At 47.6% G+C, this 21,570-nt stretch overlaps 2 protein-coding genes across 21 annotated transcripts in view; one reads left to right on the top strand and one right to left on the bottom strand.

Moving 5' to 3' along the window:
* Window positions 1-21,570, bottom strand: part of LOC120950959 (high affinity cGMP-specific 3',5'-cyclic phosphodiesterase 9A) — a 119,182-nt gene that overhangs the window by 3,341 nt on the left and 94,271 nt on the right. For 19 of the 20 annotated variants that reach the window (XM_040369405.2, XM_040369403.2, XM_049606337.1 and 16 more), the window contains 7 exons: window positions 14,961-16,577; window positions 9,595-9,920; window positions 4,721-4,872; window positions 2,297-2,404; window positions 1,231-1,357; window positions 847-1,142; window positions 506-758 (listed from right to left, as the gene is read on the bottom strand). In XM_040369405.2, coding sequence (XP_040225339.2) covers window positions 506-758; window positions 847-1,142; window positions 1,231-1,357; window positions 2,297-2,404; window positions 4,721-4,872; window positions 9,595-9,920; window positions 14,961-16,371 — 2,673 coding nt within the window. In that variant the 5' untranslated portion in view covers window positions 16,372-16,577. The remainder of the gene's footprint in view (window positions 1-505; window positions 759-846; window positions 1,143-1,230; window positions 1,358-2,296; window positions 2,405-4,720; window positions 4,873-9,594; window positions 9,921-14,960; window positions 16,578-21,570) is intronic. The other variant, XM_040369407.2, reaches the window with a different exon arrangement.
* Window positions 4,879-8,891, top strand: LOC120950963 (uncharacterized). Its single transcript, XM_040369410.2, has 2 exons — window positions 4,879-5,359; window positions 5,448-8,891. The coding sequence occupies exons 1-2, from the start codon at window positions 5,170-5,172 to the stop codon at window positions 5,714-5,716; spliced, it is 459 nt and encodes a 152-aa protein (XP_040225344.2). The 5' UTR covers window positions 4,879-5,169; the 3' UTR covers window positions 5,717-8,891.

The raw sequence follows: 21,570 nt of genomic DNA on the forward strand, positions 1-21,570 counted from the left end.
TGGCCCGCAGAAGTAAACCGAAGTTTTGGTGACCATCGGGAAAAGGGGGGAAGGAGAAAGAAAAACATCATTATTACGAACGTTAGGCAACAATCGTGCGTCAGAGCTGTTTTTTGTGTGCGGACTACTTCTACGAATGGTTTGAGCACTCGCGCGGACAAGCATCAGGAGGCAGCTCCTGCTTAGTACTAATGTATGAGTTTTGATGCGGATTTGGTTTGGTTGCGGATCCCTTTGAGGGAGTTTTTTTTGGTCTAAAGCGAAGTTAATGAATGCTCCACGTTTGCTACATGATGCTCTACGGAACAACGTGCGCGAATGGATTGTTGTTTTTTTGTTTGTTTTTACGTATGTGTGCGTGGCGTTAGCAGTGTACACACACGCGCACGCCGAATGAGTTTGCGGTTTAATAGATTGCTACACTAGAACTAGCGCCGGGTGAATCGAGCTCGGCACTCCCGTGCAGGGGAGCGCACAGGCTGGGCACGACGGCCCCACCACTTACGTCGACTTCGGTGGCCGTCTCGGAGTCGCCACTCTCGCTGCCCTCCGGTAGGTCGTGCAGTTCGGCTGCAATTAAAATAGGCTCATCAACAGACGTGCGAGATGCGGACTTTTGCGAGGGAATACTACGTCGGGATTTGACGCTGATGCCGGACTGGGAACGGGGCAGCTGCGGTGAGCCGCCGCTCTCGGACGATGCTGCCTCTGCTTCCGCGATCGAGCGGCGCGTCTTGTTGGCTGCATCGTTCAGTCGGCTAGCAGGAAACGGAGAAAGTAAAGGTTAGCGTTGGTTTGGAGAAGGTGAAGCCCTTCGAAAGGCCATCTCTTTCATGCGCTACCTACCGATAGTAGTCGAGGGCGACGCGCACCGGCGTGATGATCAGATCCGTCAGCTCGGGCAACAGCTCGCCGAGGGCTTCGAACAGCGGCAGCAGCACCAGCCCGATGAACCGTACCTGGCTGCCCGGTTTTGACACCTTGTCCGGGTCCATGAACGGTGTCACCGGCAGACCCTCGGACTTTTCTGCGGCGCTCTGCGCGAAAAACTCCTGCAGTAGCCGGTCGACCCACGGTTCCGCCACGTCCATTGGTCGCGCCTCGTTCGAAATGTCTGCCACCTTGATCAGAACCATGCAGAGCTGTTCCGGCGAACGGAAGGCATGAACCGGACGTGAAACAATTGTGAAGGCACAGCATGTAGAGCGCGCCTGTAACGCAATTACTTACCAAATTCGTGTGCACTTTGTTGCTGTAGTCGAACTCGGGTGTAGCCTCCTGAAACTGGGTGAGGATTTCGTTATGTCGGGCCATATCGGTGGCCAATATGCACCGGATAATTCCCTCGCGTACATCTCTGAAAATAAAAAGGAACATGGATGCACGCCATTAGCGCCTCCGACCGGTGGGGGAGGAAAAGGGCAATGGAAACTACTAAATAGCGCTCCCGCGTCACGAGGGTAGTTGAAGGGAAAATTACTCCACACAGCACAGCGCGGCCGCTGCGATTTCTCCGGCCCGCAAAAGACCGAGCCCCATTGGCGCCACTTACATCGACACGATTGGAAACGATTTGCAAGTGTGGACGCTTCAGGGGGAGCACAATTATTGGCACCTTGGTGCAGGGCCACACAACCGTCCTTCCCTGCCGTTAATGAGTGGCTCGTGCGGTCACCACCGTACTCGCACCATGAAGGTGTTGTCGATTGCCGTCGGGTTGAGTTCAATCTCACTTTCAATTACACACAACCAGCTGCCTGCAAGCCGGGCACAGAGCAGAGAGCTTGCGGACGCGTCGAAAGCGTAGATCCGGTTGCGAGCGTCTTGGCTTGCTTGACGATGTGATGCGCCCCCCCGTCCCACTGAACGTGTTGCTTCGTGTAGACGCCATACATTAATCATCATTAGATGTCGTACCAATTAGATGCGTTCAAGCGGCTGCCTCTACCAGCCGCTGCATTTTCGCAGCCCGGAGTACAAATCCCGGGAACGGCGAGCACCACCGCCAGAGCGCACAACAGGTTGTGTTGTTGGGCAAATAATCCCTCGCATTGACCTAGCTAGCTCTCGCTCGCCCGGGTACCTAGAGGTCGCCAATTAGATGCCCAATTAAGTTGTTCCCGTGTTCCCGCGGACTCGCATTTGCGCGGCGGCCTGGGGGACGCGCTGAATTGATTGGTTAAATCGTAATAGAATGGTATTTTGTACGGGTGCAGCGCGCTATGATACGATGAATTGAACACATGCATCTAGGACCCTTCCCCGTTGGTAGGTTTATCTCTCTCCACACACTTACTTGTACATCTCCTTGCTCATGTTGCGAAATATGTTGCATTCCGGGTGCTCCAGCAGTCGAAACGCGATCGAACAGTGATGGTTTTCCAGCGGTGAAATATCATTGTACCTACAAGAAGAGGAAACCAGAGCATATAAATGGGTGTGTATGTGCGATAGCAAATGAAAAATGAAAAATAAAAGCAGTAGCAATTCCATAACCAATTTCTCCAGTGTCATTGCAAATCGGGCTACATCGTTTGGCCGTTTTGCTGCATTTTTCCCTTCATACAGCATCACACAGACTGCCACGCGTGCACACGGTACCCGAAATAGGGGCTTTATTGGAAGTATCATACTATCTGGTTTTTTCTTTTTTATATTTCAGACTGTGTCCTCTACCCAAACCGGACGAAAAAAGGGGGAAAATCATAGCTCAACGATCTGGAAGTTTGCCTTCCATGCTGCTACTACGGCGATGCACACCCAGAGCACGACCCATTCGTAGGTATGGTGGGCTACAGTACCGGCAGAGATAGAGCATCGAAGCGTAACACTTCAATTGGACAAACAAATGGTTCAATCAATTTGTGTGCAAGTCAACAAACTCTACCGCCACCGTCGTGTGTGTGTGTGTGTGTGTGTGTGTGTGTTTGCACTGTGAAAGGACACAGATGGTGAGCCGTTCGGGAATTGCGGTACGGCATCATCCCTGGAGAAAGAGAGTGAAGGAGAGTAGTCGACCAAAAAACCTTCGCTCTCCCCCTCGTTGGGCTGTGGCTGCATTCGGTTGGGGTTCGGGGTTCGGTTCTGGGGATGATATTTTCCATTGCGATTGTTTTCCTTCCGGCTGTTGGTAGTTTAACTTATCAGCAACGAAACGCTCGATACATTTGGATGGTTTGGTCGGTGTGCAGCTAGCGAAAGCTATTCAACCCCCTTTTGCGAAAGCCAATCGAGTCAATTTAGTTGCACAGTCATTGGGAAAACTGCAGAATCGAACATTTATTGCTGGATAGTACCGTTGGCTAGGAGATGGTTTACCAGTTCTGTAGTACCGATTGATTCGGCTAGATACCTATATTGCAGCACAAATTAGATAAATTATCACACTAAAAAATTTAAAAAGGCACCAAAGCCACTATTCAATCAAGGAGTCTAACAAACGGCTGTTCTATCGTTCAATGGCCATTCATGACATTAATGTACTGCCAGCAAAGCAAAATCCTCTCTGTACATCATTAACAGAACAAAAAAACACCAACGTTTGTGATTGAAAGTAACTCCATTCATCTTAAAAAAGCCCCTCTGATCCCGTTTGATGTTCATCATCGATCAGAACCTCTTGCCCAACCAGAGCGGTTTGGTATATTGTGCAACGTGCGGCTGTTTTTCTAAAGAATCCCGAAGCCTTGCGGTACTTGCGGAGTTTATTCAAACGGATAATCAGACCGTCAGAGGCCGGCAATCTTCATTAGCTAATGGAGGCGCGCGCGCGCGCTCGAATCCCCTCACTCTCGATCGCACGCTCGCCGAACAACCCGGAATAGGGAGGAAATTTAGAAAGCTTTGACCATATCGTTGCTATATTTGTTTGATTTGTTTCCAGCTCGTCGAGTTGACCGTCGGCTGTTTGGCGCGCTAAGCAAACTTTCTGGTCCGGCGAAAAGTGTACTTGTCGAAAGTATTTCCCCCCCGTCTTCCGCTAGTTGACCACCAGCGGCTGAAACCGAGGGGTGGTTTTACGGGGTTGGCAAAAGTTTGTTTAAAACAAAAAACCCAGCACTCCATCTACCTGCCCGGAGGAGTTGGTACGCCAGTGAAACTGGGAATTTAGGCGAACATTGGCGCAAAGTTTTCAACACAAATTGGTTCCAGTTTGGCCCCTCGTAGAAAGGGCGCGGGGGTTAGACTTTGCGAGAAGCGCGAATGTTTCAAATTCTCCAGCAGCAAGCAAGTAAGCCGCTTTACTGGAGCGTTGAAAACTTTCGCCCTTTTAGTGTGTATGTGTGTGTGTGTGTGCCTGTGCGGCAAGCATACGTGCCCGTAAATTAGGTTGTCATCTTCACGCAATTCGAGTGGCACACTTTGACACGATGATTGACGCCACTGTGCGTGACCGATGTAACGCGCTCATTGACGCCCTTTTCAAGTACCACCCAAAACGCGGACACGCAGACACGCTCCAGTAGACCCCATCCAGCCGTGTTGCTGGAAGGATTTGTACCCCCAATTGGAGCAGTGGACGCACAGACACACACGTGTCCCGGTGGCGCCGGTTAATTAGCTCCATTGACAGCACTTGTTTGAGGCGAGGAGCAATCTCCAGACAATTGGATGATCGTTAGCCGGCGTGTGAAGAAGAGTATGACTGATTCCTTGCTGTGTTTAACTGCGGCCTGATGTAACACACAGTGGTTGAAGGGATTTTTCTTCCACTACCTACCTTAATGCCAGCTCGGTGCGTGCGTTTATCTGGTAGATGTTGTTGTAACCGGGGTGGTCCAAATCGTGGCATATGCAGGACACCAGCAGGACCAACACCTCCAGCTCGCCTAACCGCTGCACCAGGTTCGTATGCCAGGCAATGGTGTACATCTGAAAATAGCGACAAAAGAATGGAGAACAGAAAATAAGATGATGAAGCAGATCTTATGAAGGTGACGCGCGCGCGCATGTCGACGTCGGCGTAACATTCGAACGCAATGATCAGAATAATAGCTACATCAGAGTAGATGTCGTCGGTCGGTCCAACGAGCGGCTTGATTGGTTTGGGAAATGGCCACCCGATGGCCTACCGCGTGGGGCCCAATTTGCAGCTCACACAATCGCGGGAAATGATAATCGCGGTACGATAGCGGGGGGACAAACCTTAGTTCCTGCCATCTTCTTGCGATGTTTTCGATTCTTACTAACAGTGGCGCATATAAAACTCGCACCAAGCTGACAAATGGCCAGCAGAAGCTTCAGAGTAATCGAACACACCGGTTGCCCGAAAGAATGACGAAACTGGACTCAAAACTGGTTCTTCTAGTGCTAGTCGGTGCGACGACACTGCTGCTACTGCTGCCCTCCGCTTCATCAGGTGTGTCTAGTCACACACACACACACACATTAGGCCGGTTGCAGGTGCCAAAAGAATAGCTCTCAGTAAACTCTCATTTTATTCACAGTCCAACCGGCAGTGCCGTACTTTGAGCAGCGCCTTGGCATAGGACCACTGTCTTCGAGCGAGATGGCTTACTTGCGACGGCTTGCCGAGGAGGCATACGGCGAAACGGAAGTGACCACGGAGCTAAGCACGGCCGAAGCCGATGGGACGGATGCGTGGGACAATTCGTGCGTGAGTGAGCCGGTCAATGAGGGTGGCTTCAGCCAGGAGGAAGTAGCCGACGAGGCAGACGAGCAGCCGGACGACGCAGCGGCCGCGGCAGATGTTTAGATAGTGCGAACCAATGTGAGACAGTGTGCAGAGGGGCAAAGGGGGGCATTAGAAAAAACAAACAATAAATATTATGCAAATAGAATCCTCCCGCGTTCGTTTGGTCTTGGATAGCTGCTGCTGATACGTTCGCGCCTTTTCGGCAGAGCCGGTGAAATTGCGAGGATCTAGATTAGGTTTGATATATGGCAGCCATCGCACCAGAGAGCAGCAGAGGGCCTAAATTATGGGTCTTATGGTCGGTCCACCACTATTCCTAATGTGTCTAGTGGTAGCCAATGCGTACGGTGCCGCCCGCTGCACTATAAATTGCATCTAATGCTCGACATATGTTTGCACTATGCGCGCCGCGTACGCGAAGATCCGAATGGCCACACCGTCGCCGGTACAATTAGTGGAAATGATTTAGTCACGGTGTGGTGTAATATTTCAACCGAGTTTCACACTGATGGCCACTCCCGCGTAATGATGTAATCTCCCGGTGCCATCGCGCACATTAATCAAAGTCAGTTCGTCTTCTCACGTGTGTCGTAGATTTTCATGGGGTTGGGACCAAAGTTGTATTATGCCAAGCCGTCCTAATGCGATACGCAGCCAGCATCACCGATGGCAGGATGCAGAAAAGGTATTAGAAAGGGGGATTTATTCGGAGTTCTACACAATGCTGCTTGTATCAGCATTTTTTATGCGTGGTCTGCACTCAGAAGTGAACGTACAACAGGCACATCAAAATCCAGACCAAACGACGAACAGGACAACAATACGGCCCATGCATTAGGTTCATTGGAACTCAGCAATGGAATGCACGCAACTGTACTAGCATAGCAAACTACAGTACATTGCAACCTAACAACATCTTCCCATCGTGCACCAAAGCGCTGTTAGGAAAAAGGGACACGCCAAAAGGGAGAGGAAGAAATGAATTTATAATAAAACCATTCTCATTGCATTTCCATTTGTGTATTTGTTCGCATAGGAACAGTGCTTTCCCTTGCCATCCGGTTCCAGCCGGTCGTCCACAGACAAGACACAACTGTGAATGGGAATCCTACACAACAACCCATGTATCTTTTTGCGGCAGTACTTGTGAGGGTGACAACAAGCATTCCTTCCTTAGGCACTGGAAGGACAGCAATTTATTTATGTCTATTCATCACACTTCGACAGCGATGTGTGTGTGTGTGTGTGTGTGTGTGTGTGTGTGTGTGTGTGTGTGTGTCTGACGCGAATACGCCATGTCCCAACAGTTCTCTCGGCACTCTTTCCAAAATCAAAAGCACACACCTGCTCCTTCCAACAGAAGAAGCGTTCCCAGCGCAGTGAAATGGACCAATGTGCTCGGTGGTGCTGGCTGTTGAGGAATGCGAAAAATAAAGAAGAATAAACCCTTCTACAACATCATTCCCATCAACCAACCCCCCTCGCCCTCTGCCGCTGATGGTCTGATGGATTGAGCGATCAAGTGAAACTGATGGATGTCATTTTTCCCATTGTTAATGCGGGCGCCCTATACCGTCCGTGTGCCCGCCCGGATGCAAGCGGTAGTGTTGCGATGATGCATTATGCAACCATCATTCCATCCAGCCCGTGTGCGCGTACCACAAAATCGACCGTTCGCCGCACCATGGGGAGTTGCGAAAGCATTCCAACAACTCCCCCCCTCCCCTCTCGCGGGGCAGCATTGAAGGAAAACGCTGTGACGTCGTTTCGAAAATTTTCAAACACCGTCAGCTTTTCACGCTAATTAAATGGTGACCTCTTCTGGGCCATTCCAATGCTGGCAATGTTCGGCGCCAGGGTGTTCCGTACCGTACCGAACCAGCAAGAGGGAGAGAGAGAGCGAGCGTCGGAAAATCGTTTTCAGATTAGATTGCCACCTGAACCCTGCTCCGGAAAGGTGGAAGCCGTACGCGGATGGGATGGGAGGTGGCAAGGCGAGAAAGGCGCGCTGCAAGCAACCGAGCAGAGCAAACGGTGGCTGGGACGATAATCTTCTCCCGGTTTAGATGGTGGTATGCAATTATTAGCTCGCTTTTCTCCGAACAGCCACGTTTTAATGGCCGTACCAGACCAGCAAGCCAGTAATGCTTCTTTGCCAGCCACCGAATGGCACGGTTACGTTCTGGAGTAGCAAATAAGTGGAGTTCTCAGGATCCGGGCGTTACTTTTCTCGTTACGTCTCCCGCGCGCCTGTATGTGTGTGTGTGTGTATGGGCTAATAGGATGGGGTTCAGTTTCCAGAAGATAAATGTGTTGAAAGTACTTTTCGTCCTGTTTCGTGGAATACTTTTAAACTATTCCCCCCTGTTTAATGTAATCGGTCTTTTAACGGAATTTTCTGCACTTATGACGATGCTTGGTGTAAAAAAGTGCATAATTTGACAAATAATTAAAGCTAATCGAAAAGTCGATCTCAACAGCAATTTAAGGGCAATCGAAACCCACTAACAATTGAACACCTGTTACACATGGACACAAATATGCACATGAAATCCAGGAAATGAAAAGACACTCCAAGTATCGACCCAAACGGAAAAGTTAATTATGGCACATCGCCACGTTCACTGCCGTGCAAAGAACTACCACGTGTGCTGAGATTTTAAGCTAATCATGGAGCTTAATGTATGTAAGCTTGTCCCCACTGGTGTCGCGTGCGTGCCCGATTTGCTGCGGGGCATGGAACATAATCCACCACCCAATTTTGCCCGCTTCTCGAACGTGGCGCGTGACAAAGATTGAAGCATTTCGTAGTAAAAGCAGGGCAGCAGGATCAGGTTCAGCTCTCACCAGAGGGAGAGAGAGAGAGGGAGAAAAAAAACATAATTACATAGAGAGGGAAAAGCGAACAATTTCCAAGAAATGCATAATGATACCATGGATGCGAAGCTTGTAGCGCCCCTGGAAATACTGCTACCACGCTTCACCGATCAGCAGCAATTTGCGTTTCGGCTGCACAGCACACTGCTATATATATATAAATTTATTTGTATGTTTTTCGGGGGTGTACCACTTAAATTTTTGATTTCCATTAAGACCAACAAACAGTTTTACAAAATGATTTGCAATTGCCTTCTAAGCATTAATATGTTCTACTCAGTACATTGGTAGGGCGTTTGAATCCGTAGATGTTTTTTTTTTTTTTTTTTTTTTTTTTTTTTTTTTTTTTTTTTTTTTTAACAATAATATCTTAATATGTAATCTATTCTAGCTTACCCTACATTAGATTTATCATGCCTGGACGAGGCTATTTATTAAAGGAAAAGTCGAGACCGAACAGCGATTGTACAGTTTTTCCGACTGATTTTGGATTTCTTCTTTGAAGGGAAGAACACCAGCAATGGTGTATAAATCTGCATTCCTTGTGAAGCGGCTTGTGTCGGTTATCATACGTAACAATTTGTTAAGCATGATTTGTAGCCTACAGAGGTGAGTTTCCGCACATGTACTCCATACTGGAGCTGCATATGTTGCAACTGGTAGGATTATCTGTTTATAAACTGCCAATTTATTTAATTGCGATAAACGAGACCTACGACTGATCAGTGGATAAAGGCATTTCAAAAGAAGATGCCCTCTTTCTAGGATGGATTCGACATGTCCCCTGAAGATCATCTTGTAGTCTATCGTAAGCCCCAGATACTTTACCGACGGCGACCATGGTACAGTCGTCCCATTAACTAAAAGCCCCGGGCTTAGAGGTGGAGTCAGCGTTCTCTTAAAACGATGGGGAAATACAATTGCCTGGGTTTTGGATGGATTGATTTTGATCTTCCAATCTGCAGCAAATCTCAGGAAGGCATCAAGACATCGTTGCAACCTGCTACAGCACACTGCTACATACGGCTACACTCTACTAGTGGTAATCGGCAATAGCTTACCATCTGGGCGACACAGAAGCAGTGGCGATAGTTGTGGAACGGCACATCGTTGTAGTGCTTGTACACCTCGTACAGCCACTCGCGCAGCGTCACGATCGGTATGTTGAACTTCTCCAGCAGATTCAGCTCGACAAACATCGTCTGCATCAGGTGGATCACGTCCCAGTCCTCCCATTCGTACGAATCGAACGCCGGAAGCCGCAGGGCGGCCTTCACCTCGTCCGACAGCGTCTTGTCGCACGTTTCCAGGAAGCGCTTCTTGACGTCCGTGTGCTTTGGTAGGCTAGTTTTCCGGTGCGGTGGACCGCGCGGTCTGCTCGATAGACCTGAAACGACAGAGAGAGAGAGAGAGAGAGATAGAGAAGGCACAACAAAGCAACGGTTTGGGGTGAGAGAGATTGAAATATTAAAAAGGTTGCAGCACAATAGCCCGCTCCACAGCGTGGGACGAGGATGCGCTATTCATATCATGCGCCTTCTTTTGCAATGGCTTTTAGCTGGAATCGCGAATCGGGGTCGGTGTGACAGAAATGTTTTTAGCAGGAAAATGTATTCCAACGTCCTGACGTCGGTTCGAAACGAAGGATGGCGGCGCTGGAAAATAAGCGCTGCAAACGTTCCGAGCGAAAGGATTTGCCGCCACGTGTACAACAGAAAAAAAGTGTTTTTCTCGTTGCAAAATAAATAGCATCATCTCTGATACGCAAGCGTAATGGTGAAAAACAACTGCCATCTTCCTCAACCAACTCAACATAAATAGATAGTGGTGCACCCCCCCCCCCCTCCCTCCGGGTGAGGAATGATGATTAATTCTACCGTTGAATAAGAAGGGAAGGAGGCAACAGTTTTCTGCCAATAGTGTTCATTTACAATGGGGTGTGTTTCTGCAAAATTGATTACCTCCCGACGAAGGCAAAGGGGTTGAATGTTTTGCAATATCCCTATTCTCACTCAATACGATGTGCAAGCTTTTTCCAATTTTGCAACATTTGGAGTGCAGAAGAAAAGACATTCCTCCGCACGGGTCCGGCAAGGGATGGCGGGCCAATGAATCCGTTTATGAGCTTTTCCAACCTTTTCCCGTACTTCGTTCGTTCTTTCAATTCTTTTCCACCCCACACAGGAACACACCTTAGGCAGTGACGCAGATAGCGAGCTTTTGGATCCAACTTCGACGGCCACGGCAGTTGCACGTAGCATCCGAAGAAGAATGTTCATCAACCGGTCACACGGTAGGTGCTGGCTGTCTGTTTGGTTGGAATGAATGGGCTGCTACCGAGCCCCATACACACCTACACATTTCATGTGCGCACCAATGATTGAATATTGATGACGGTTGCCGATTGCTATTGCCTAGTGCACGGGGAGACCGACCGGCAGGACGATTCGATGACAAAGAACAACAATACAACCGTATCGAACAAAACCACCCTCGTCCCATCATTCACCAGCAACCCTGCTGGTAAGTCCTTCCTTTTTTGGAACACAATGATTCGATCGTAATATACCCATACCCACCCACCGGTATGCCACACGCGTGCAGCTTGTCCTTTACCGTAGGAGATAGAGAATGCGAACGCCGGAATGAAACAATAGACGCTGAAAACTGATATGCGACCAATATATAAAAAAGGCAGATAAAAAAAACAGCACAACAAAAACAGTGTTGAAATTCCTACCCATTCGGCCGGACGGTTTCGGAGAGGTCAACAAAATTGGAATCCTCTGTACATGGGGCATGGTTCGATGGAACTATCCGACGAGCAATGTGCACGGAGGGGAAGGGTGAGGGGGGGACTGCTGGACCTATGAGAGATAGCAGGCAGGCCCGGGCGAACGGTCAAAATAAAAATAGGAGCAGCAGAATCCACGTTGCCATGCCAGACCGTGGACCGATCGATGAATAGTTTCATCCTGCGATGGATTGCGCAAATAAAGCACGGGAACAACACCAAATCCTGTCAGCCAATCGTGAGCAATTCAATAAGCACCAACGAAAACAAAAAATGGATGACCATACATAAAAGCCAAAAATTCCAGAATGAACATTTTCGGCTCGGTTTGGCAGCACAAGGTGAATTGTTGGTCGGTCGCCTCCATTTCGGAGAAGGAGAAAGGGAACTACCAAAAAAAAGGCTTATAACACTGTAATGCAGCAAGCGGGTGGATGGGTAAATTCCGCTGTTTATAAATACCAACGTTTGATTCGGGATGGTTCGATGGGCTTTGTCCCATTTGATCTTCGAGCTAGCCGTTGTGTTTGATAGTACAAGGAATGTGCGAAAAGTTGATCGGGAAATTGATCGTTGAATATTTATTTAGTACCAATACCCTGAGCCAATGCAGCTCCCTTCATATACAAGGGGATGTGTGCAACGCATAACACCACGAATGCCATAAAGCTGCTATTATGCTACTTTTTGTGCGCTTGCGACGATTTTTGTGTAAAAACGGTACATCGTGCACTTGCAGACATCATTTACATTGAGTCGTTTATGCTTATTAAAGCTGCCTTGCACTGCCAGCGTCCTACCGAAATTAGGATAAGGTTGTAAACGTACGCATATACCGTAATGACATAATTGATGAGGGGAAAATAATCGAATCCCATTTCTTCGCAACAGGATCATGATTATCGATGACGCTTGCGAAACCGGAGAAGATGATTGATGTGCACCTTCTCCCTCAGTGCTGGTGGTACAATTTAATGAAGCACACGCAAGCATCTAACCTCCACCATCACCCGCAGGTCAAAATACATAATGGAGACCTTTCTTCTGACCTTCTTCTGTGCGCGACAGGCAAAACAAATAGATTTTAATGAGATGAACCAGGTATCATAACTTAAAGCCAGCGCGCCGCTCCATCATGATGATACAGGATCATTAGCTGTGTGGGGCTGTACATTTAAGTGAGTCTGTATGTGTTTGTGAACGGACAGAAAATGAGTACGATATCCAACACAAAAAAAGGGACCATCGGTGGCATTTCATATTTTTCCACATTACGTCAGCACGTCAGACCCCGCTGGACCTTGGTCATCCATTGCTGCTGGACCGAATCCCCGAATGTATATCCCCCCCCGCTGGTCTTGGTTTGGAATAATTTGCTTTATTCACTCGTGATGCTTTTTTTTCATTTCTCGTCGTTTTTCGCAAACCTTATCTGCCAACTTTCAACTGTCAAACCATCAATCTTCAATGCTACCGTGCAGTACAACACACCCGTCCAGTCCGTGCGCCTCCGTTCAACGTTGGCTTTCTCGGATGCCGGCAAACCGGATCCATTGTGCAAACGTTGAGATAAGCGGGGGCAGACCGTGTGCGTGATGAAAGTGGATGAAATGTAACCCCATCCCCGTATACCGTTAGCGTTTGCCTTCCAATTATCCTTTTACAACAATTCCGACCGGCCGATACCGATCTCCGGATTCCGTTGGGCGGGTGTCGTCGCGCGGGAGGAGTTTTGTGCGTGGGTAGGATTTAGATCAGGCAGCTTGTGTAGCGTATCGTACAGGAGAAGGTGCGCGCCAGGAAAGTATCGTGCAGTTCATGGTAAAGTTGAGATACCGGCTTACAGAGTATCTTTTCTATTGGGAAGATTGATTGCAAAACCTACGTGAAATTGGTATGAATTTTGTTATGCGCAGATCCGGATGGATTGATGCGTTATTTTATTTATTTATTCCTTCAATTTTAAATGCATCGATCGATACAGTTTCCAACCAACCAAGTAATGTATTGAAGGTTTTGTCGAAAAATGCCTCATTTATACATGGAAAACGTTATGGGAATAATGCAAACATTCCTGGAATATCAATAAACGGCCGAGAAGACATTCTTTGCATCGATATCAACATCTGCTCCCCAAAATTCCAGGCTTTTGAGCGAGAGGGAGAGAGAGATAGAGAAAGAGAGAGAGAATATATGTTTGTAACAGATAAGCGGATAAAGTCCACGTAAATTTGACGGAGAAATAAAATATCCAACGCACCATCTACACCATTTCCAAAAACAATTCCAAGACACAGCTGTACTTCCAAGCCTCGGCTTCGAAAGTAAGAGGTAACGCGAAACGAATCCAGTAATAAAGCTGCGGCTCGTGGCTACCCTGAGAAATATTTCCCTACCCTTCCTCGGGATCCGAATCCCCGGTCCTTCTAATCGTTTATCGATGGTTCGGGACTATGGTGGTAAATTGTTGCAGAAATTTAGCTGCGGGCATTACGTTGCCTTACAGCTCTTCCAGCCACCGCCATCGTAACTCTGACCCCCCGTACTCCGAATTACGGGACAAGCAATAAAGTAATTTTATTTGATTTTGAGCTCTGGATTTGATCCCCGCAGCAGCAGCAGCAGCAGCAGAACAGAACACAAACGATCAACGACAGAGTAGTATCGATGCACACAAGCAGAACAAGCGAAATAAAAGTAAGTGCTCAATGTCCTTTTTCTCCCCATTGCTTGGGACAAGTGTTCCTCCCAGATTTAGAGCGTGTCAGTAATTTCCCTGCCAATCCTGCGGGAAGCTTCGCACCGCATAAGAAGGAGAGTAACTTTATGCCACTGTTTACGAGCTCTTGTTTTTCGCGATTGCATTATACCATTACGCTTTACCGCTACATTCTAACCCGCATCTGCTTGATGAAGCGTTGGATTGCGTCGTTAAATTGGTTCTAAAAAGATAAGCAACCCACCCAGTGAAAGGGGCACGCCAAAGTGCTATTGTGTCAAGCCACTAAACCAAGCGAGCAACTTTGGCGGATGGAACGGACTTTTCGGTATCAAAATTTACCTCCATCGGGTTACGTTGGCGTAGAACAGGATAGGTTCTGCCCTTCCTCAACAGAATATTCATTACGCACGGTGTTTAGTGCGTCGTAACCGGAAGCCGACAGCTTCACGTATGATTGGGCGATAAAAAGCACACCAATTACCTGTTCCTGTGTTTCCATCCAGCCCTTCCACCGCTGGATTAGGCTAGCCTAAAATAGGTTCCGCTGCTGATTGCTTACCCTGCTTGCTCTTATTCACCTTCACATACGTGTCGTGCCCATTCATTTAGGCAGCACACACAAACGCGCCCTCAACACACGATTAAGTTGATAAGGATATAGATATCGGATTGCAACGAAATAGGTCAAACGGGTAATTAGTGCGTATCACGGATCGGGTAGCTTCGTTAAGCTAGTTAGGCGCTTATAGTTTGTTCTCTTTCCCCCTTCAGGGACACTCAGAAGACTCGGCCCCAAAGTCAAGCGCTGGATCTAGATTGGAAGGATGGCCATATATGATGATATACTTGGAATTTATTCCTGAAAGACATTCAATTCCGTTGCTAGCCCGTTTCAATCCCATTCTACTTACAAAGCCAGTTCATCCTTTCGGCAAATTCGATCTTTCGCTTGAGCTCCCGGACCAGCAGCTTCAGATCGTTGTCGGTAATGTTGTCCAAATTGTCGCACAGCTGCTGGAAGTGTTTCGGCGTGCAGAAGTTGTTCGTCAGCTCGGACAGCCGGCGGCGGAGGCGCCGATTCTGCTCCGTCTCAAACTCGCCACCGAGCGAACACCGGCGGGAGGACGGCGTCGAGTCCTGCCCTAGCACGGTTCGCCTGGTGCACGTGTCGCCCGGTTCCGCCTCATCGTTTGCATCCGCGTCAGAACCGCCCGTATCGTCGTTCTCGACCTCGTCGTCCGTGGTCGTATCACTGCCCGGGGCGACCGTTTCGGTCGGATCGTGACCGGGCGATGATCCGTCTTCTACCACTTCCTCCGCCTGAGCCTCCACCTCCTCCTCCTCCGCCACAACTGCAACGACCGTTTGCTGGCTGCAGCATTCGCTGCTCGTTTCCGCCGTCAGTGTGACCGTGTCCTCCTCGTCGTCAAGCGGCACGTCCCGGTCGAGGCTATGTCCCTGTTCAGGTGCGTCAGCGTGGATCGAGCGTAACGGTTGCGGTTGTGCCTGATGTCGACCGTCGCCGGCGGGGACGACACTGGTGTCGGATGGTGCTGACGTTGCTGCTGCTGCTGCGTGTGCGAGATGATCCCGATCCTGGTCCGGGTCGGTGCCTTGGTTCATAGTACGATCCGGATCGGGATGCCGCTTCTGGTGCTGCTGATCTGGATGGTACGGCCCTGTGCACGCTTCCCCGCTCGATTGCTGCTGTCTCTTTTTGGTTCGTTTCGCCCGTGCCCGGCTCGCTCCGTCGCGTACCGCTTCACTGGCCGTCTGCTCGGTGTCGGCACCCCCGCGCGAACTGCGTCGTCCACAGCTGTGATAGAAGGCAATTACCAGCTCCTCTAGCTGGTCTAGTTTACGCACGCTTTCCTCAACATTGCCAACATCTTCGACGCTGTTCCTTTGGTTGCTACTTTCGCCACTTTCATCATCCCCACGGTCGGCTGTCGGCGACACTTCAGATGCCTCTGCACATTGCTCTACAATCACACTGGGTGGCGTTACTTCATCGGCGATGATTACTACCGGTAGCTGCAAGCCTGTGTCTTCCTGCTCCTCCGTTGCGTTCGCAAGCTCCTCCTGCCCTTCCTGCTGATACTGCTGGTCGGGGGAGCCCGGCGGTACGGTTGGCGTACGGGCAAGCGTTTCCCTAAGCCGCAGCACACTCGTCGGCGGATCGTCGAGCTTGAGTACGATGCGCCGGTGCAGATCCTTCAGCTCGGTCAAGTCCCACTTCTGCTCGAGGTTCCGGAGACGGTCGGCTATGTACCCAAGGTCGGCTAATAGCTTCACATCTACGGTTCCGTCCTTGTGGTACATTCGAGGGCTCGTTTCACGTCCGTTGCCACCAGCGGAATATATGCGTTGGATGCGTGTATGCTTTTGCTTATCGTCCGGTCGCACCTTTGACTCCACGCCCTAAACGCCCTCGTGCAGCTAAGCGATCGTCTACAGCAGTCATTAAATCGTGCGTAGCTTCACTGCGTACACTGAAGCACCGAAGGCAAAAGGAATGAATGGTCGATCTGCGAATAAAAATGAAAGAAAAATAAAGGAAACCGTTTAGCAATGAGCTCTCTTACTGTATTATTTCGTTTGAGTAAGTACGATACAAAGTAAGTCTATTATGTTGTAATAACTTTTGCGATTTCAGAGTCTCTGGAAAGCGCCTGTAAGTCACTAATCATATCTCATTACAACACTGCGGTGTTTCATTGTTTCCACCTTTGCTAAAAAGGATTACTTCCCCCCCTCCCAGCATTTCGACATACCGGCTAAACTTTCGACACTTGGTCGACCCCTTTTCAGAAACTTCCCGCGGCAAAAGCAAGTAATCTCTGCAACCTGTTGCTTGCGTGATAATTACTTAGAAATTATATACGCCCGCTGCATCATTTCGTAGGCGTATACTTCCCTAGCAACTTCCCTTCGAGTTAACTTTCGAATTCTGCATCTGATCCATCGTAGCCTTTTCACTCGCTAGATTGTAAACTTTCCATTAGCTAAGAGCACAACCTCCGTCACCGTTAACGGTTAGAGGTCACGTGTTTCAAAAGTGTCAAAAGTGGTTTAGTCATCTTTCAACGTCGTACGTACGAGGTCAGTGGTCGAGGGGACGAACCGTTCACTATTGATACAGGGCAGAAAAGCTCATCTTTCACACTGCGATGCTGTTTTGTGCGCCACTTTCTACGAAGTACATGCCACTGCTAGGGACGTGTCTTTTTTGTGCCACACATTTTCTGCGAGGGAAACAAAATCTATCAATTTGCTTTTACATTTTAACGTGAAGTTGATGAAAATAGAGCTCCACCAATATAAACTGTTACGTTCGGTGAGTCTTATCGACTCGAGCGCGCAGGAGTGTGACCTGTTTTGCCCCGATCCTAAAACCACTTTGCAAATGCTGCGAACCCGAGGACCGGTATGTTGGTGAAGTGTTTGTTGATGCTGCCGGAACCATTCCCGGAACAACGTGCCCGTTCCATTCCGATCACTGCGAGATCGAAATAGAATTATGCAACTAATTTTGGTTGAGTGCTTGAGTGGCACGGTTATTGTAGAACTCAGAGTAAACTTTTTTTATGCTTCCGTTTTAGATAGCAGTGTTCGTGGACAGACAACGAAGGTTAACAGTAGTCGGAAAGCTTCCAAGTACGGATGTAACATAGAGTCATGATGTAACATAGGTTCATGATGTAAAATAGATTTGTTTAAACCAAACATGTGCGCCTTAAAACTAGCCTTAGGGTTTTCCCAATTTTCTGACATTTTTTTTAGCAAGGACAATAACTCCTGCAAAAAACACATTTACCCCATGTTAACCGTGCCGTGTAAAAAAAATCAAAGGCAAACAAACACAACATCAAATTATGCACGGATAGGATCTGTTTGGAATATGCCTTACAATAACATAACGACGACGTTCAACGACATTCCAAACATCAAGCTGGCCGGAAGCGTTTTGTGGCGTCCCATCCAATGATAGCATTCAGTAACTACCTCCCCGGACAGCAGCAAAAGGCAGAAACAAACGAAGTGAAAACAAAACAGAGCACCACAAACCGTATGGAAAAGTTAGATAAACGAACACACCGCACCATCGAGCCATCTTCAAGCGTGCACAGCGCGTATAAGGCTGCGTAGTAACAGGCAAAGGATTATTGAGGTAGCCGGGCCTGGTTTTGACAGTTGTCACGCAGGAAGCTGCACGCGCTTGTGTCCTTGCCAAGGGCTCGTGTGTACGCGGCCTAGTGGTGTGCGGACTTCTACATCCTGGAAATTCAAGTGTCCTCAGAAGTTTGATCTCCAACCTCCGATTGGCACCCGTTGCGGATGATGGCACGACACAATATGGATGCGGTTTGAGTTCTGGAAAAGCAGACTCCTCCTCCTCCTCCTTTGCTGGTTGATTTTTTGACAGCTCAAAGTGTCAAAGTGGAACTGACGGGAGGTCGACGATGTTAAAAAGGGTCAGAGATGGCTTCCGAGCGTAGCCTCCTCCCGCTGCGTTGAGTGGTTTTCGAGGGCGAAGGTCAGTCTACAAACACTCACACGGATTCGCACTCCGCAAACACACACACACACACACACACGCACACTTCCACATCCACCACCTTTTTTGGAAAGCTTCCATTTCTTGCAACGATTGTAGGAAGGTGACGAATATTGGGAAACTTTTCCACAGCCCCTGTGATCTATAAAGTGACCTTCCCAGTATTACGGCATCGTTTGCGGTCTAAGAGAGATGAAATTGTTTCGCTTGTCATACCCGATGAAGAAATCATCATCAACTCTCCTGATGATGATTATGAAGTTTGTGTGTATGTTGAGGCGGAGAGGTAGTGCAACTGGTCCGGTCAAAGTTGACCGTCGTGCTATTGTTAACGATTTTATGAGCTTCACCGACTGCCCCAGCCCGACAGCCTGTCCATCGATGGTTGGGTCAAGTTCTTCATAAATAATCGAGTAATATTATACCACCATCATGGTCCCATGATGTGGACCTTTTTCTTAACTTTTTTTTTGAATTTTCTCAACCAACACATTCTATATATATATAAAACGTACCGTTCGCTTTTTGGTTCTTCGTGTTGAAGATTTGATGCCTGAAATGATCAAAGTACCGTGACACAACACAACGCCATAGGTACGATATGGAACCGGATGTGATTGACGGAAAAAAAACCTGCCCGAGACCGATACGTTCGAGAATGTGTCGAGAAAATTAGATTAAAACTTTTACCTATCCATTGGCAATGGAAAATCGAAGAGCTCACTTTAGTTACGATGGCTCCTAAACACATACTCCTTTTCGTTTACTGAAAACCAGCGCTATCGTTTAAAGTACAACAGCGGAGTGTGGAGCTTTTCAGAGCATGAAACGGGAAGCTTGAAACGATGTAAAAACGCGATCGGAAACCATTTCTCTGAAAGCCAATAAGGAGCCATTTTTTTTTTCAGACGAAAAAGGGGATATGTTGAGACAGGCCGCAATTTGATTGTGTGGTAGTTTAATTGGATTGTGATGGACCCTTCCCGTAGCGGTAGCGGTAGCGCACGTGCACCAGCACTGTCCCGGGTCGTCCTTTTTTACGGGATAAATTCGGCCGATCCCAAGTAAAAGGATCGTAAACTTAACCTTCACCTTAACATGGCGCTCTTATTTTGGTGCCTCTTTTTAGAATGTTTCAATTTCGCAACCAGTTCCAAATAAAACCCTTTTCCGTTGTAGGCTTGGAACGAGTTTCTAACAAGCAGGAAAAGGATGTTTTTATATGATGGAAGTTTTCATGCTTTAGTTTTGTCCACACTACAACATTACATATTTTGCTTTTAAAATATAGAATTTCATACAAATTAATAGGAATTTCATTCAATAGTTTAATGTTTTAACATCTGCAAAGCGAATGAGCAATTGTGTTGTTTAAAAGCAATATTTTTTTATTATTCCATCTCAGTATAACACCCACACAGAAAATAATTGCCAATTTCTGAACGCATACAGCACCATCGAGTGTTTGTTCTTTCTTTTAAACGTCAAGGTCAGGCACAATTCCAAACATGTGCAAACCGGTGATTGATATTGTATGTCCCGTTGTTGCAACATCGTGCATCGTCATCCAACCGAGGGCATCAGTCCAAACTACATGTCAACCAAATGCCATCGACCGAGTCAAAATAACCATTAGAGCTAATTAGCGCATCTCGCTACCCATTGCGAGCACAAATCCTTGGCTTTTACTGTATGTGTGTGAGTGTGTACATTGTAAGCGCCGAGTGCATATCCGTGAAAACCCGCGACGGCTTTGTAGCATTGTCGATCGATTTTGACCGATGATCTCGGTCGGTCCGGTTGAACCCAACCGAACTTAAGGGGTAATCGATTTTCAACACGAATGGATGAACAAATGTAACGAACGGCAGGCAGTTGTGTAATCTCTCCCGCCAGAACAGCGTCAGTTCTAACGAGCCAATGCGATGCAAATTAATGGCAGTGCATCCATGCATTATCCACTGTATCTGTATGGAGGTGTTGTGCAATCGGAGTAATTGCATTTAATTGAAAGTACAGCAACCGAATGAACATGTTTCATCGAACATTTCCATTTGCATTAAACAATTATCAGAACAGAACAGGAACAGGGCGTGTACGAAAGAGTGAATGTGGGGGAGAGAGATAAATAAAGAAAGAGAGAGAGATAAAGAGAGCGAGAGAAATAGAAAGTGAAAGAGAGAGAAAGAGATAACTCAGCCTCATTATCACTGAGTAAATCCTATTCAGAGTTAATATACGAAAAATAAACAGACAGAAAACCAACACACTTCGGTGGAAAATAACTGAGATGGAATAGAATGAAGCCTGCAAATTCGAGCATAATGGTAAACACAGATGGTTTTGGATCCTATTTTCCGGTTCAAAAGCTTGACAAGCTAGTTCGTGTGTAATCGGATTGTGCTGATGATGACTTTCTCATTTCACAACAATCGACGCAAACATTTGAATTGTTTGAACGTTTGAGCTTAATTATTGCACGATTTGGTTTTGTGCTGCATGTTGTGAATGCGAATTTTTCAATTTTGCCCGACGAGAGCATATTGCTTGCAACAATTCTTTGTTGTTTTTATAAAATTGAAGAAAAAAAGTATTATTATTATTGGCTCTTTGCTTAAGGCAAAGTATCAACCAACCCACACGAACGAAGGCTCTTGATGTCTCGTTGAACATACACTATAACCAATTACAATGCATTGGATTTTAAAGCTCTCGAAAAAAGGGTAACACACTGTAAAGTACCGTGCCGTTGGGAGGTTACATTCATGTAGGGTTATGCGCTACTCCACAACCACATACACATCATGATGGCTGACGAAATGGAATTTCGAACTGCGGGTATTTCATCTGACCGCGTTTCCCTCGAGGGTATAAAATGATCCACGCCAAATGGAGTAACGGTAGCGCATATAAAAATGTATGGCAATGTATTTGCTGACTAGTAGTTTGAAAAAAAGATAAAT

Source organism: Anopheles coluzzii, chromosome 2 (genome assembly GCF_943734685.1).
Source record: "Anopheles coluzzii chromosome 2, AcolN3, whole genome shotgun sequence".
Taxonomy (NCBI): domain Eukaryota; kingdom Metazoa; phylum Arthropoda; class Insecta; order Diptera; family Culicidae; genus Anopheles; species Anopheles coluzzii.